General features: G+C 29.7%; 1 protein-coding gene across 2 annotated transcripts in view; it reads right to left on the reverse strand.

Moving 5' to 3' along the window:
* Window positions 1-11158: 11158 nt before the first annotated feature.
* The window catches only part of LOC142323852 (uncharacterized), a 44307-nt gene continuing 36907 nt past the window's right edge, over window positions 11159-18558 (reverse strand). For both annotated transcript variants that reach the window (XM_075364139.1, XM_075364138.1), the window contains exons 7-8: window positions 17164-17348; window positions 11159-11409 (exon numbers count right to left, since the gene is read on the reverse strand). In XM_075364139.1, the coding sequence (XP_075220254.1) occupies window positions 11319-11409; window positions 17164-17348 (276 nt within the window). In that variant the 3' untranslated portion in view covers window positions 11159-11318. The remainder of the gene's footprint in view (window positions 11410-17163; window positions 17349-18558) is intronic.

The following is an 18558-nucleotide window of genomic DNA, read 5'->3' on the forward strand; positions in this document are numbered from 1 at the left end:
TTGTAGACTGTCCTAACAATGTTCTTCATATTCTTTTATTTCTCAGGACACCAAAATTTTGTTATAATTGCATTTAAAAGATGCACTTTACTGTCTTATCCAGGGCTGAATATTTGTTAAGTTCAATTACAAATGTACAACAAAAAAAGTATGTATATTTGACAGATTGTCCTGAATACTTAAAGAAACATTTAATAGTTATTTTTGTAAAGAACTATAATTTTATACAGTAAAAGTATCCTTATAATAATATTACGAAGATAAATATTATAATCCCATATTTTATTTCCACAGAGGTATAAGATATACCTCAACGAGGTATTAAGCATTTTTTTATGAAAAAGGTAAATAATTTTTTCTTCTGTAAAGATTATAGATTTACATTTACCACACTTTAATAGACAAATATGACCATTAATATTATTTAAAATAACGTGAATTTCAATAAAGAAAAAATATCAAAATAAAGGGTCCAATAACCTTTAATGCAACAGGTGTCTTTCTATAATCTGTTTAATGAAAGCATTTTCACAAAAATCTTTATCGTGCTGAAGGCTACCATGTAGCTATCCCTGAATTCCATAATGTACACTCCAAAAGATGATATCAGTAATGTGTAACAATCATACAAGTAGTATACTTGTACTGTTGCCGGGGAGGGGGGGGGGGTCACATTTATTTCAATGAATTGAGAGGCATATGTACATGGATGTCTACTATTTCATATATAAATATTTAATAGGAAGAATAATTTAAATTTATCATATACAAGCATTAAAAAAAGTTGGTAAGTCTTTCCTAATTAATCTTTTTCATTTACTGCACAGGTATAGATATAAAAATGGTTTACCATCTTTTTTTCTACAAATATAAAGAATATTAGTGTGTCCATTACGTACTATTATTATTTTTTTTTTAGTCATTTACATAGATTTTAATCCTTTCTTTCTTTTTCCTGTTTAGCCTCCGGTAACTACCGTTTAGATAATTCTTCAGAGGATGAATGAAGATGATACGTATGAGTGTAAATGAAGTGTAGTCTTGTACATTCTCAGTTCGACCATACATGAGAGATGTGTGGTTAATTGAAACCCAATAACCAAAGAACACCGGTATCCACGATCTAGTATTCAAGTCCGTGTAAAAATAGCTGGCTTTACTAGGACTTGAACGCTGAAACTCTCGACTTCCAAATCAGCTGATTTGGGAAGACGCGTTCACCACTAGACCAACCCGGTGGGTTAGATTTTAATCCTATTGTGATAAAACTTTACACACTAGAGAGAAATTGTTATCTATATTTCATTCTGAAAAAACTACCCCCACTTCCCTTTTCCACCCCATTAAGAAAAATTTTTAAATGCAGCTTTATGGAAATATCTCGTAAATGGTGAGAAAATCAACCTGTGGAGGTGGTTTTTTGAAAACCCAAAAACTTTACTACAAAATGCAATTTGCCTGGCTCCAGTTTTGGAGTTGTTAACAACCAAGAATACACAATTTTTTTGTTCTTTACCCTGTTGTAAGTATGAGTCACCATTTTATCTGCTGTCTCCTTCCCCTACCTACAACCCTTCACACTACCCCCTCAAATAACGTGGCTGGGTATATAAGGACAGCGACCTATCTCGGATGACAGTTTATGATCCACAATCGAAAAAATCTTTAATAAATTATTGAACCATTGAACAATTTATAACATATCATAAAATAAATCAAAGCAAGTTTGTTACTCAATCAAGCACAAACTATTGCACTCATCTTGATGAATTTTTTTTAGAGAATCAAATAGGCTACAAAAAAACCCGATATACATTAATTTTTTTTTAAGAAATGAAAAAAATTATGAGTTTGTAAAACACGTAGATTTCTTTATTTTGCACTGATTTCAATAATCTTTTTTTTTAAAAAAAAACTTATTTTTTATAGGCTACATTGTTATAAGTGCGTGCAAAGCTGCAGGTAGTAAATATACATAAAAATACTATTACTTAATTTTAATATTTGATTATAATTCAAAATGTTTTGGTTAGGGTTAATGAATAAAACAGATGCACTTCAGAATACAAATTGCTTGATGCCATGATAAAGAAAAGTCATAACTACATTAATTGCTTTAAAAATCAGTAAACTATATGGACTTTAAAGGTATGATGTAATTGTTCTAATAAAATAAATAACTAGTAAGAAAAAAATGTTTGTATAATTAACAGACTTAAATCAGTCACATGTAATGCAGTGTCATTCAGTATACTGAAAAAATATGTTTTTCTCAAAATATATAATCAGGAAATATATTTTCTTAAAATTTATTTTATGCCTTTAAAGATGCAACCAGTGACTTTCAAGTAAAGTTTATATATGGTTTTAAACCTATACATCTAAATACCACCAACTTGATAACTTGTACGAACTGAATCTGATCATGTAAAAATAAAAGAAAACTATATTAAGAGAAATCAATGGCAATTTGATGAATAAGTAGTCAGGAAATAGCTCAAGTTACTAAAATTGCCAAACGCAAAACTAAATGAACTAATAAATCAACAAACTAATGAATATAAAATAAATGACTATGCTTAAGTTACATGATTAAAAATGTACCACTATAAATTTTATAATTTTTTCTACAAATCTGAAAATGCTGTTTTAGGTAATTCCAAGGTAACATCCCATTTACATAAGTTTAATCCTTTTGAGAATAGTAAACTACCTTGTGTAGGGTTATAGAACATAAAACATCTCAAAATTTAACTCTGCTTGTAACTATAGCATCAGTAGTTTCTGTGAGAATCAGTTAAGTCATAAAATTAGAGTAATAAAAAAAAAATGTAATCCTTTTAACCCATACATATGAATAGGCTGAAAATGTTTACAGTTGCATTACTATTCAGAGGCAATACATTGGCAGATGGTCATCTAGTGATTTTTTGAAAGATTTACATGAACTATTCTTTGTACAGAAACTTAATGAATCAAATATTTTGACCAGCTATTTGCTGTATGGAAGTACATTATATAATTATATACACACAAGAGTACTTTCATGATTTTCTCGCATCTTCAGTTGATCCAAACTTTTAATTGTTTATGTAAAAAATTACATATAAATACACAACATTAACAAAATAAAATCTTTATAAATACAATAAAACAATATTAGTTAAAACCTTTGGTATAAACTTTAAAATAAATTCATATCAAAATAGAATTAAATTTTTTTCCTTTTAAATTAAAAATTCCATATATAAAAATATTAATTAAAAGTTAAAATGATATATGTTAAAAAGAACGAATATGTGTGTGGTTTGGCTAACCAATATTATGTTACTGTATTACAATAATATAATATTGTAAATATAAATTAAAATTATAATTTATTATGCAATATTGTAATATAAACTAACTGTAATTACCGACATAAATACAGTATTGGCTAGCCAAGCCACACACACATATTCATTTCTTTTTTAAATATTTATCATTTTAACTTTTAATTAATATTTTTATTATTTGACGACATATTTTTATATATGGAATTTTTAATTTTGATTTTAAATTTAAAGGGAAAAAAATTTAATTTTAATTCCATTTTGATTTGAATTGATCTTAAAAAGTTTTTGTTTTATTGTATTTATCAAGAATTTATTTTGTTAATGTTGTGTATTTATAATATGTAATTTTACATGATCAATTAAAAGTTTGGATCAACTGAAGATGCCAGAAAATTATGAAAGTACTCTTGTGTACATATAATGATATAAGATAAGTGTCATCCTATCTAATTAATTTTATTCTGTACTTGGTGGATCAAGTTATTTATTTATATTTGCATAATAACACAGAGGAATACGAGTCTTAAAATTGACTTTAAAATTATTATTAACATATATATATAAAAAACCTTGTGAAAATTCATCAACATACTGACCACTATGCCAAATAACCTAAAATAACTACCAAACACAGAAAGAGAACCTAAAACCAAAAGTTGACTTTTGTGGGATCCCACAAAAAATAAATAAATAAAAATTTATAAAACAAAAACCCCAACACTTTAACAACATAACTCAATGCTAACTGGCCAACTTGATTCCAGTCAGCCAACCTCTTAAGATATTGTTTTTAAATTAAGTCAATTTTGTCTACCAATGGTGAAATTCAAGCAGTGATATGTTTTTGTTTCAAACTATGAATTGACTAAATCTATTGGCCACTGGTTGCAAATATACAAAAATTGAGCAAAATATTTTTGAATAGTCAAATGAAGTGGAATCTGGGCATCCCTTAATCATTTCAAACAAATTTAAAAGGTCCACTGATTAATTAAATTAAAAAAAAATCAATTCAAACTGCAACTTTTTTTTATAGTTAAGGGAACAATTATATTCACGAATGATGATGAAATAAAGTATCAAACAGTTGCTGAATGAACTTAAAGCAAAGGGATGTGAAGGATGTGTTTAAAAGCATGCAAACTGCTGCAACAAACAGCCAATGTTGACAGTTATAATATATAGGGCAATGATATTCAACCAGGGTATGGACATCTGATGGGTATATATACATACCCACCATCATCAGTTAAATATACCCATCATGTTAAATATATGTATATACTTAACAGGGGAGTATGCGAGAGCTCAAAAGAGAATTTTTTAAAAACTGCCCATGTAATTATTCAAGAATTAATTTTCTTGAAAATAAATTGTGATTAATTATACCATAACATATTCACAATGGTACACATCCCAAGACAAAAATAAATTTTCCAATATAAATGTAATGTTTAGAGAGCATCACGCCTGTGATTTGAGTATCAGTGTTAACAAGAGGCTACATGCTAGTTTGTTTGACAATAGCCTTAAGAAAAAATCAACTGCTGCTTTTAATTCATGTTCTGTTGGCAAGATCTGTTTATATGATGCAGTTAGGCAAATTTATTTTGTGTCTTACTACGTTTATTTTGTAACATTTTAATAAATATTATTATGAATAAGTTCATTTTAAAATAAGACAAAAGTTGACAATAAGTGTTATGAATTGCATGATTTTAATGAAGAAGACTTGCAAACAATGAAGAAAACTAAACTAAACATAGTGTCATGACAAGTTTACATATCAAACATGTGTGAGGTGTCTTTTTCCAGTTTCTTTCCCATAAAAAAAGGATGGTGCATGGGTATGCCTATACTCACATTTTTATTTTAGCTGCGACTGGCGCAGAACAGACCATGTGGTATGTCTGGCAGCTGTGCGCAGAGGCAAACGATTCACTTGTTCGGGCGATTTATACTTCTTGATATGAAAAATCTATCTATATTTATATTTGTATTTTGGGGATAAAAAAGGAAAACATTGGGGTTAAAGCTGTGTTAAAATATCACATCTCAAGAAACAGCTAAAAATGTTCAGGATTTTGAAGGTTTTCATTGTAAGTTTTTGTTGTTAGTACACTAAATTCATCAACGTCATTTAGTTACATGGCAAAAACATTTAATAAAATTATGTGTAATGAAATAAACCATGTAAAATTTTCATAGCGGGCCATAGGCCTGCCTTTTTTCTAGTGTGTAATAACAAAGCATAAAATCACTGTATAGTGAAATAACATTAATTAAAAGATAAAACAATTGACTTTTAAACAGAAATCTGTCTCTACTGATAAAAAATCAAAATATACTTTACAATTTTGCATAACCACCAAATTCTACAACTGCTTTAAAAACATTATATGAAAACAGGATAAACACTCATTATGCCTATTAACAATAAAAACTATTATAAAAGTTTTGATGACAGATTTATGAAATTGTTTAAAAAAATTGTAGAATAAACCATCAACAAAATTAAACTATAAAAAGACTGAAAAGTGTATGTTTTTAACAATGGTCAAATTATTGTATCTGCTGTTAGGTGATATTAAGAATGGCACACTTAGTTGTAAATATAAAAAAGTATAAAATCTTAAACTTATATTTTAATGACTTTATCAATGTATTGACAGCTGGAATGGCCTCAAAATAATAAATAAATTGCTTTTGTTGCAAGTATCAGCACAATTAATCCTGATCCCAACTCATGATATCAAAATTTAGAGTTTAACTGAAAAAAAAACATAACTCCTGAGTCACCCAGAGCAACGAATGTTTTTACTCCTACTCACCTGAGCTGAACATACAGTTAAGTAAAACTCAGCCCAGGGAAGCGTCCTTAACCCACCAGGTTGGTCTAGTGGTGAACGCGTCTTCCCAAATCAGCTGTTTTGGAAGTCGAGAGTTCCAGCGTTCAAGTCCTAGTAAAGCCAGTTACTTTTACATGGATTTGAATACTAGATCGTGGATACCGGTGTTCTTTGATGGTTGGGTTTCAATTAACCACACATCTCAGGAATGGTCGAACTGAGAATGTACAAGACTACACTTCATTTACACTCATACATATCAAATCCTCTGAAGAATTAACTAAACGGTAGTTACCAGAGGCTAAACAGGAAAAAGAAAAAAGGGAAGCATCCTTAAACTCTAAGGGGGCCTCCCCCTCCACCGGCAGTTCGGTCTCCCCAGTTGGATATTTTCTCTCTTTGCCTGCCTCCAATCCCCAGGAGGTGGTAATCGGGCTCGACTGTTGTTCTCCCCCACCACCAAAGGTACATGGCATCAGTCTTAAATCGTGCCAGCCTCTAACCACGGGGAAAAGAACCAGGTCTGACTATGTCATTCCCGTGTCTTGTGCCTGGAAAGCATTTGTGTAGTAAAGAAATTACTTTGCCCGTGTCTTCTTTTCATCCAAGTATCTAAATCAGTAATTAATCTCTTAGTTCAAGCAGCATTATTTCCTGTCATCCACCTTTCTCGTCATGCATTCCCCCACATTTGTCTCTGCCTCGTTCTTCCCAATGCCCTCATAACAAAGGTCTTGCTCCCTAATTTGAAGATTAATTGGCAAAACTGAGGCCAACACACATGCCAAACTGTATGACATTGTTCTTTATCCTACTATGACGCTCAACAACATGCGCCAATGAATGCTCTGCAGATGTACCTAGTTCCTTCTGACTCTCACTGCTGCACCCCAAACCAGGGCAGCATATAGCAGAATGGAAGTTACAGACGACATTATTAGTCTATGTTTGTATGCCTGTGGGGCTGCCTAGTTAGTGACCAACATATTCAATGACTTCAAGGTCTTCTCTGCTTTTGAATAGCTTGCTACTATGTGTTGATTGAACGCTTTATCAATATGTATGTCCAGTTACTTAACCTTATTTCTGCTTTGCAATGGCTGTCCTCCCACCATGAGATTTATTCTGCCAATTAACCTTCTTCTTGTTAATGTGATGTAAACGCATTTTTGTGGGGATAGCTCTAATCCATGCCTCCACATCTAATCGTCAACTATGTCTAAAGCCTTGTTGCCTCTTTCTTCTAGCTCAGTTTCTGATCAGGATGGCAAGGTCATCGGCGCATGAAATAATCAACTTAGTCTTATCTTCGGCATTAAATTCAAAACTTTTTAGTGTACTGTGCAAAGAAGTGGGTTTTGCCAACACCAATTGTTCCCCACATTCCAAGTATGTATATCAACTTTTCTATTTAAGCAAAGAGTAATTTTCTAAAAAAAAAACCTACATTCCAAGTATGTATATCAGCTTTTCTATTTGAGCCAAAAGTAATTTTCTAAAAAAAAAACCTTTTATTTAATCTTGAAAATATGGAGTGACTTTTCTAACTAAATTATCTATTTCATACACACCTTTAACAAAACGAATTAGCTTAATTCTGAACTTCAACGTTTGAATAATAACAGAGCAAAAGAAAATAATTTTATAAAAAGAAACTATTTTTGTTAAATTGTGTTACAAAGAGAGAAATATTTACAGTTTTCTAAGTTATCATGAATTCATAGTGCACAATTGAGCTACTAAAAAAGTGATGAAACTACTGCCACTTGCTGCAACTCCAGTGAAGTCTTACAGATATTTCCCACATATTAAGGAAGAAAAAACAAATGACTGGGTATTAAATTATTTATATACAGTACTGCATCTACTGATTTTCTCACCAACTAAAAGAAAATTTATTTTGATTTCTGCAAAATTTAATTTCTCAGGAATGGTCAGCCTGAATCTGTAACAGACTACACCTTATTTATCTATCTTACATATCACCCTCATCTCAATGGGTTATGGAGAAGAGGTTGCTTATGGTTCACTAATTGCACAGATTACAACATACACATTACGAAATAATAAATTTCATTGAGAAATATTTTTAAATACCATCAAATCTGTATTTTTGGATTTCATTAAGGAAAGAGTTCAAAGAAATCAGTTAAGTAAATATTTACAAACTTCTAGCACTCCTACACGCTTATTTATATGAACAAGTCTTCTCTGTATTAACATTAGTAAAAAAGTAGGATCAAATAGGTTTCACTATCTCAAAATAATAATACTTTCATCACATTTATTTTAAGCAAATACCTTGTAATTATAACCTGAAGTATGTCTTTGAAAATTATGAAATAAACTCATAATTTAAAATGTCAATTCTACCATTATAATTGACAATTAGAGTTTTTAGTAAATAAGTTAAAAAATAAAACTTAAGTATAATAAATTTAGGGATTCTACAAAACAAGGCTATATTATATTCCTGCATGACCATATTAACAATGTATCTCATCTTCATCAGCACACTGCTGTGATCAACACTCAATCTACAGTCCACCAACCAGTTTGACTACACAGGTAGGAAAAATGTGAATGCAACTTGCAATTGAAGTATAATCTATCAATTTTCTTTTCTCTGCATCAAAATATTTAAAACAATGCTAATAATACGAGGGCTATTCAGAAAGTAAGGAACGTTTTGGAATTTTAAAAAACCAAGTACAAGAAAAATTTTTTATTATATACATGTGAAAGAGGGACTAAAATACTACTTTTCAACATAATCACCATACAAATTCAGGCACTTATCATAGTGGTGGACAAGCTTTGAAATTCCTGTGTCACAGAATTCTGTCGCCTGTGATCTCAACCACTCAGTGACGCACCCATCTTGCACAAAATTTGTAGTAGCCTAGCTTCTGTGAAACAATTTCAAACAATAAAGTCTGTGAAAGTTGTAGGAAACATAGACAAAGCTCAGTTATTGTGAAACGGTGGTTTTCATGAATCTTTTCGTCAACTTTGTGAGACCAGATCGTCCGTCACAATGCTCGGACGTCCACTCTTCTCTTTATCGTGAACGTTTGTTCGGCCATTTTTAAACTGAATGCACCACTTCCTGACAGAACTTTCACTCAGTACGTTGTTCCCGTACACTTCACACAGTTCCCGATGAATTTCTATTGGTTTTAAGTTTTTTGCCAACAAAAAATAAATCACCTCACAACTGGCGGGATTTTCGATTGCAGCACACATTTCAAATTTGAATATAAAAAAAACGGGCTGCATGCTGACTGAGGGGCTGAGCACGAGCACACCAATACATATGCGATTGGTGTGCGCCTGGTGGAAACGTTCCTTACTTTCTGAATAGCCCTCGTATTTCTCAATTGCTATGAATAAACAGTTTTCTCATAACTGTGAACTCGTCCTAGTTTACAGTCTTAACCATTTCAAAATAAGTACTAAAAAGACAATAAGATAGTTGATAAAATAACGAAAGCACTAGTAAACTAAATGTAATGACAACTGAAAATTCAAAAAATACCAGTGCAAATCAAATATTAATATGCGTACTGATTATAAACAGTAATAATAATTTATTAGTAATAATAACGATGCTTAATATATAATACATAAGCAGCTGTAACACATGCTTGCAACCTGTCTGTAGTATGACTGACTGAACTGACAGTAGAAGTCTGTAGTTCATATTTTTCCCACAAGCACTGTTAACTTGGATGTGTTGTACATTATTATCAAATTCAGTTCATGCATTTACAAAATGGCCTTTTCACTTTAATTTCATAGCTGACAGTCTAGTCTAATATCAATTATTCTTATAAATATTACTTTAAAATAATAACCAAAAAAGAAATCTTTCCAGATGCAATACAGATTCTAGATGTTAATTTGTTATCAACGTTCAAAAACCAATAATTTATTTATAACATTGCATTATATTTCAATATACTGTTTAAAAGCCATGGTCTTGGAGAATAGCAGAATTCATTTAGCTTCTATTAATCTATATTCACCAGTTCATGAACTTTCTTGTAAAGCAATAAAAAATATAAATTCTTTGATAATTCTTACATATACCATTATTATTTTCATTTTCATTTATTATTTCTTAATTATTCTACGCTACAATAATTCTCATTAATATCTTGAAAAAAAAAAAAAATTTTTTTTAAATTAACTTTGATGAATACACAACCACAACAAACAACATACACTTACTTATTTTATGGAAGTAAATAGTCATTTAATAATAATACAGCACTGATTTTTATTTTAATAATTTTGCATGAACTGAAATGCTTTTTCATTTATACATTTTAATTCATTTGATTTATGCATCATTTAAGACTTACAAACAGAGTAGATGACCAGTAATAAAGAAATCATTCATTCTCGTAGATCATGATGAAGAGGTTTCATTCTACTTAAATTTTTTTACAAAAAGTATAGAAATTAATGTTATATATATATATAAAAATATATATTTAAAATTAAAAAGAAAAAAGTTGGTTTTTAGTTGAAAAACCATTAGTTGGTTTCAAGTTTTGATGCTATTATATATTTTGAATAAATTCAGATTTCTAAATTATAAATCCATTGTAAACAAAAAACATTTTATAAATCAACAGAAGTTCAGACACTCTCTTAAAAAAATATATGTTATCAGAAACCTAAATATTAAAGCATGTATTTTCTGAAGCTGAGCAAGCAAATAACTGCCTCCACCTATCCGTTTTAACTATTCTTAGGCTAATAACCTTTTGCGAAGTAGCTCAGTCATTAACTTAATGAATGAAAAAAGATGAGTTAAAGAAAATATTTAGTCATTTAATTTTTTAAATGATATTAAATTTAATACAACTCAAACTAATCTACCTCATCATCAAAAAATAATACATTTATTTATTTACTTTTATGGGGCAGTAAGATGAGAGAATATTATTAAATATAAACAATTACTATACATATGTAAATATATTTTTTTCTAATAAAATATGGCTAAAATTAATAAATTACAAAATAATGTAGAAAAAAAATCTTGTATATTAATAACACTGTATAAGTTATTTTTAATGTAAACATAAATGTTCATATTTATTTCAATGGTAACAAGTACTGGTCACTTATTAAATAAAGCTTTATGAATCGCAGAGATATCAGGTAAAACAGCTGATTTGGTACTGCTCGGATACTTTGCTCCAGTGCGTGCACTATATAAAAAAAAAAAAAAATTAATTTCTATATAAAAATACCCCTACATTAGATTAATATAACTAAATCGAATTTACAAATATTTTGTATGTAATAAATAATATATAGAAAATTCCTAATGTGTGTTCTAAAAATATGTGTATACATTCTGAAGGTTGATTTGATTTAATACTTTCAAACTCAACTGGAAAAGCCTCTAAGTACAGGAGCGATAGGCATTTCCTGAGCTATTAAAATCATCTATTATCAAATAATGATAGATGTACTGACTAGGCGAAATGTGCTACATACATTAACAGACCTACATGGTTTACTGTTTAAAATTAATGAATTTTGGTTAAAAGAAAATTGAAATTCGCCCACCCCTTCACTCGGTAGGCGCAAAAAACTATTTGGGGTAGTACTGTTTTTAAATTTCAGTTCAACAAAAAAAAAAAAAAACAAAAAACTATAAAATTATGTGATGTTACTTCTTAAACCATTTGAAATAATCATAATCTGTGGATTAAAACTGAAAATTATTTTTTTAAATTACCATGACAAAATTATTGCTCTTAAATGTTTTCTAAATTTTCAGCGGTTGAAAACTTATTTTTTTTTTAAATGGGATGATGTAGCTTGTGACACTTCATTGGAAGGCGTGTTGAATGACAAGTAATTTTGTACATATAAAATAAAAATCAGTTCACTGGTATTGATGTTATGACTAAAAATGTGGTTTTTTAGGTTACTTTGGAATACAGTGTTACCGACCCAAAGCATTAGGTCTGAAATCATCCGTTCTCATTAAAAATTTGGGTTTTAGGTTGCTCCAGCATTGAAAAAATGTACCAGTAAATACAATATTATAACATCAGTTAAACATATGAAAAAACAATAATAAGGTACCTACTTCTTTGCTGGCAACATATTGAATAATTGATTACCTTGTTATAACAGGTTATAATAATTTTCTGCCAATTACCGAGATCTTAGATTATATGATAAATTTTTGCAAATTGTTCTCTTTCATATTGTATATAATTAGTGGCAAAAAATATTTACTTTATCATCATGTTTTATTTAAATTGTTGTTTTTTAGTTAAAATTGGCATTTGGTTTGTGTTATTCTTCTATCATTTGGCCTGTCATTTTTTGTTTTTAGTAAATTTGTCTTGCTAAAATGACTAACAATTTGGAAGAAAGGACTGAACTAATTTTTACATATGGAAGAGAACAAAATAAATGTGCTAGAAGAACTGCATTAAGTGTTTAATGAGTGGCATCCAATTAAAAATGTTTCACACTGTTATATTGTAAAACTTATAAAAAAATTCCAAGAAATGGGATCTGTCATGAATAAGAAACATGCAGGGCCAAAGGTTTTAGACAAATTAAATTAACTGGTTGAAATCTTGGGAAGTGTAAAATCAATTTGTAAAATATCCTGTGAAACTAGATTTTCTTATGGTTCTGTTTTCACTACATTAAATTGAATAAACTTTTTCCGTATAAAATTCAACTGTATCAAGAACTGAATGAGAATGATGCTGACAGAAGGATTGAATTGTTAAGAAATGGTTCAATTAATAGATTGCAATCCAATGATTATGAAAAATATTTGTTTTTCTGACAAATTCACCTTTTTTAAACGGCTTTGTTAATAAACATAACTGCCAACACTGAAGCAAAAATCAGTTAGATAACAATGCAAACATGTTACTTAATGAAGACATGCTTCACTTTCAGCAAGATGGAGCACCTGCTCACTGGATAGGTGGAAGAGGAATGGACAGTTAAGTGGCCGGCAAGATCTCTGATCTTACACCACTGGACTTTTTTTTGTGGGGTCATTTATAATCAATAATTTATAAAGAAAATTCGTTCTAACAGACAAGAGTTGAAAAATAAGAACATGTAGAGATGTAACTAAATAAATTTTAATAAAAGTAAGATGTGAATTTCAACAAAGACTTTATTATTGTTTACAGCAAAGTGGGAACCATTTTGAACAAATTATTTAAAAATTGATAATTTTATTTTACTGAGATAAAAAAAATGTATTTCATTTATGATTTCTTAAGGACTCTTATTGTTAAAAATCTTCATAACAAAATTAACTAATGAATGATTTAAGCTTAATTTTTTTATTAACAATTATTCATTTATGAATTAGCTTTTATTTAATTATTTAATCATTAAGTTTATCTGGTAATAAATTTATCAACATGTTACCAGCAAAGAAGTAGGTACGGTACAGCTTGTCCAAGCCAAACTGGCACATATCTGGTTGCCTAGCTAGCGCGGGACTAAAATATCCTACTCATGGAAGACACATGTATATATGGTATATATCCAGTATAATTTTTTTTTATTTTATAGTAATTTTTTTAATTTTTATTCCAATCAAATAAACAAATTCACATCATAAATTTTTTAATTATTTTTAGTCATATTTATATAAAAAATTAAATATAATTATTACCTTGATATGTAAGGATTTCTTTTTTTCTGTGTTTTTATAATTGTTTTTATTTGCTCAGCAATCCTTTTTTCAGTAAAACTTTTACACCTTATAATGCATTTCATTATGAATTCTGTAACCAGCACAAGCATAATACAAATACCTGAAGTAAAAAATTACAAAGTTGCTGAATATATAGCACTTCACTCCCAACTGCATGTTTTCATCTTCTTTTGACGATTCTGATGAACCCAAATTGATGAAAATGTTAAATTTGTTGTCTAGAGGTCCTTGCAGCTTGCGATTCTTCAACTTTTTAACATGTTTGCAACATTTTACCCAGTCCTCAACTAAGAACTTATGACAAAAACTTTACACCCATTGTTGCAGCTGTTGTAAATTGCACATTTTCGGCTGTGACCCAGTTCTTCACCCTTGCCCATATCATCTTGATGGGATTCAAAACACGATGTCATGGGGGTAGACATAAAACAGGGAACCCGCCTTTTTCCAATATCTCTTTATTATTTTTTTAACTGTTTCATACAACTGAACTTTCGTCAAGGTAAGCTATTAGTCCACAGCCAGTCAATCATTGGTTGTTCTGTTGATGCTGAATTCGGTGCCTGGCTTTCTTCGGCATTGTCATAAGAAGTATTATCTAAAATATTGACATCGTTTACTGGCAAGTTAGGCATTAATTTTTCTCTTATCCACTTTAAACACATGTTGCAGTTCATCTGAGAATGATGATCGCTGAGGAAGATTTGGTTTTCCATACTGTCAAGCAGTTGGGAAAAAATCCCACTTCACTACTGGTGTGAATAATCATTATCCTTTCTCCTTTTGAAATTGGCACAACAAAACACTCAGGCGTATTTTAAGGTTACCAACATTTCTGTTGGCAATGGGCAATGACAACTTAAAATATAAGTCTCATTGACATAGAAGAATGAATGATCTTCCTTTAACTCGATCTATGACTTCTTGGTAGTCTTCAACTTTATACAAATACACGAACTGTTTGTATTAATTATCGTGTTTTTCCCTGTTATTTCTGATTCTCTTCCATTTGAAGGCCATGCTTAATAAAAAAGTCCTTAAGCTACTCTTTTGCCCATTAAATACCCCATTACTTTTTAGTTTTGCAGTAATTTTCCTTAGAGAATGCAAGCAGCCCTTGTTTAAGTAAAATTTTAGCACTATGTATGGCATTCTGATCAAAACTGTCCAGGTTCGTCACTTCCTTTTTGCGTTTTATTCCTTTGCGAGGGGACATATATTTTTTCCAAAGCTATTGCATGAGTAATTCATTAAACTGCTGTTTTTGAGACTCCTGTGGCAGATGCAACATGTTCTATAACTTTTTTGGGATCTCTAACAAACATTCCAACTGCAGCTTCTCCTGCCATACAATTAAAAACTTTTGTGTATAATTTCTTTCCCTTGGTGGTGAATGTCTTCTCTATGTAAATTAGATATAATATGCAAAATAATAAAATCAATTCACTACCATAAGAATAGAGTCAACAAAAATTTAGTAATTTAATAATTTCACTTAAGATCTCTACTTTCAAGTATTGAAATTCAATTCCGCTATAATCGGACAATAACCATACTCTTTGGATACACACAATTGACTGGACAAGTTATAACTGCAAATACAGTATAAATTAGAATGGAATCATTTACAAAAACAAGTTAGTCTCTGAATAAATCAGGAATGGTTTGTGTAAATAGAGATTTAATGTATCATTTGAATGTTTAGAATGACACATTGGTTATTATTTACACAAACTTGAATAAAGGAATTTTTCTTATGTACGACTCACATCCTAGGCTAGTGTACAGTTGTTTGTCACTTAAAGAACAAAGAGCAAAGAGCATAGTATAAACAGTAGACATCAATCTTGTGCGTGTTTGGCTTGGATTTATACAGTTATTAAACTATAAATAAATACATTTAGGGCTAAACACTAATCAGTAACAGCTGATTAGTCTGCATAATATTGCATAACATATCTATTTCTGTTATCTAACAAAGAAATAAATTATTAATTTAATAATAAACTCAGTATTAAATAAGTTAACTAATAAATAAATACAAGACGTGAATTTGTTTATTGATTGGAATAAACAATAGTCGTACTGTATACATACTGTCTTTAACTGAGTATTATTATAAACACGTGCTCGTTAGGCAACAAGATATACAGCTATACTGTTCATCAGATCTGTGCCAATTCGACTTGGACAAGATATACCTTATTATTGGTTTTTCATATGTTTAAATGATGTTATAATACTGTATTTACTAGTATGTTTTTTCAATGCTGGAGAAACTTAAAAACTATACTTTTAACCAGAATGGACGATTTCAGACCTAATGCTTTTGGTCAGTAACACTGTATCCCAACATAATCTAAATAAACCAAACTTTTAATCCTAACATCAATATCAGTGAACCAATTTTGATTTTATTTATACCAAATTACTTGTCATTCAACAGGCCTTCCAATGATGTACCAGAAGCTACACCATCTCATTTAAAAAAAATAAGTTTTCAAATGTTGAAAATTTAGAAAACATTTAATTTTGTGTTGGTAATTTAAAAAATAATTTTCACAGTTTTAATCTACAGATTATGATTATTTCAAATGGTTTAAGTAATATCACATTATTTTAGTTATTTTTGTTGGACTGAAATTTAAAAACAGTATTACCCCAAATGGTTTTTCGCACCTACCAAGTGAAAAGGTGCGGATTTCAATTTTCTTTTCAACAAAATTTATTATTTTTTTCGGGTTTGTCAATTAATGTAATTAACAAAGATACCATTGTCATTTAAGATTTTTGAGTTGTGGTAATGGTGAGGGTGGGTTTCACCCACTTTAAAAATAATTTTAAAAAGATTCCCCTGAGAATGGCATACATGCTTGCAAACAAAAATACACGATGGGATTGATAGCTATTGAATAATAAATCTGGTAACTTTTCAAATGACCACCCGGTATATAATTCGCTTATAATTATTATATTAAGCAATTAGGAGATTTATAATAAATTATTAAACTAAAAAAAATCTATTAACTGGTTATTCATTAAGAATGTAACCTCTGCAAATAGCAAGGATTTATTGTAGTGATATGATGTTTTGTACATTACAGAAAATTGTATAACAATAATCTGATTTGCTGCAATAGTAATTAAAAATTACAGTAAAATTTTAATGTTAATCAGAAACCTGTTTAAAATTGAAAAACTATTACCAATAAATCTTTTTACAAATTTCCATAAACTAAATTTTTACCTGGAGGTCAGAGTAGGAGGTCGAGAGTTGACCAATAAACACTTCATTGGCTGACCATCTAATTGTCTATTATGATATGCTTCAACTGCTTCTATTGCATGCTTTTGTAAGACATATATAACTTCAGCTGTACCCGGTCTGACAACACGTGATGTTACAAGTGGTCCAATATCTTCAAACAATTCCTGCAATCAAAAAAATTAATTAAATAAAGTTAATTAAACAATCTCATCAAAAATAAACTATGGATCAATAAAGATAAGTAAATAAATAATTTAACAGCTAAGTAGAATAACCCTTTAAAAAAAGTGGGTTCAAATTGTTGCCTGAAGTAAAGCTACCACAGTAAATACATTGTTTTCAATTAAACATCTTTATATGAGGTTTACTTTTCATCCTGAAATTATATTATTTTAACGTAAACAGAATTAGCTTTTCAAATATAAACAACAATAAAATAACAGTCTAACAGTTAAGAAGGTAGATCAATATTTAATTTACACATTTAGTACAAACAACAAAATGTGTTTCTAAAACCCTTACCTCCTGTATTTGACAACTACAAATAACACTGTTTTATAACCAAAAAACATTTTAAAACATTCACGACAAAAAAAAAAAAAGTAGAATAAGTTTTGATAAATTACAACATAATGATTTAATGAATTCAAAGTCTTAACTTATACAAGACACAGACTTGATTAGATTACATTAAATTACAATTTTGTGAATTTGGTAAATTGTTTTTATTAATAAATAATCTTGTTTGATAACAAAAGCCTGCGATGTTAGTGTTTTTTAGTTTTTGATAATTGACTCTAATGTATTTTTTGGTGGTCTGAATAGGAAGGGAGTCAGTCATTGACCCTTTAATTTCTAATGAAAATTGCCACAAAATAAGCCTAAATTGTACTATAGTGCATTTTTAAATTAATTAATTTAATTTTTATGAGGTATGTCATGCTTTTGGAAACCACCACTCCTCCCTTCACCCAGCTTTAATGAGGAAGTATGTAAAATACTTATAATTTTATTCTGTGCCAGAAGCTTTTTTAGATGGCTTATACTCTGCTTTGCGCTTTTCCTTCTGTTCTCTACAGGGTTCACCTTTGTGTAACATCCAGCAATAGTCTGCTATCATTGTAGTAGTCCATTTTCCTTGATACCTCCTTTCCATTTCTTTCATTTCCTGATGAAATCTCTCACTCATCTCAATGCTAACGGCACCCAGATTTTCAGGAAAATAGTCCAAAATTAAATTTTGAAACTGAACCTTCAACCTCATGGGATAGCCTAAATTTTTGTACATATGTAGCATGTTCTCAATGAGGTTGATTTGAAGTTGAGATCCTTCTTACTACCCAGAAACTTGGTTACTATGTCTTTAAAGGTTCT

The sequence above is a fragment of the Lycorma delicatula genome, chromosome 4 (genome assembly GCF_047948215.1).
Source record: "Lycorma delicatula isolate Av1 chromosome 4, ASM4794821v1, whole genome shotgun sequence".
Taxonomy (NCBI): domain Eukaryota; kingdom Metazoa; phylum Arthropoda; class Insecta; order Hemiptera; family Fulgoridae; genus Lycorma; species Lycorma delicatula.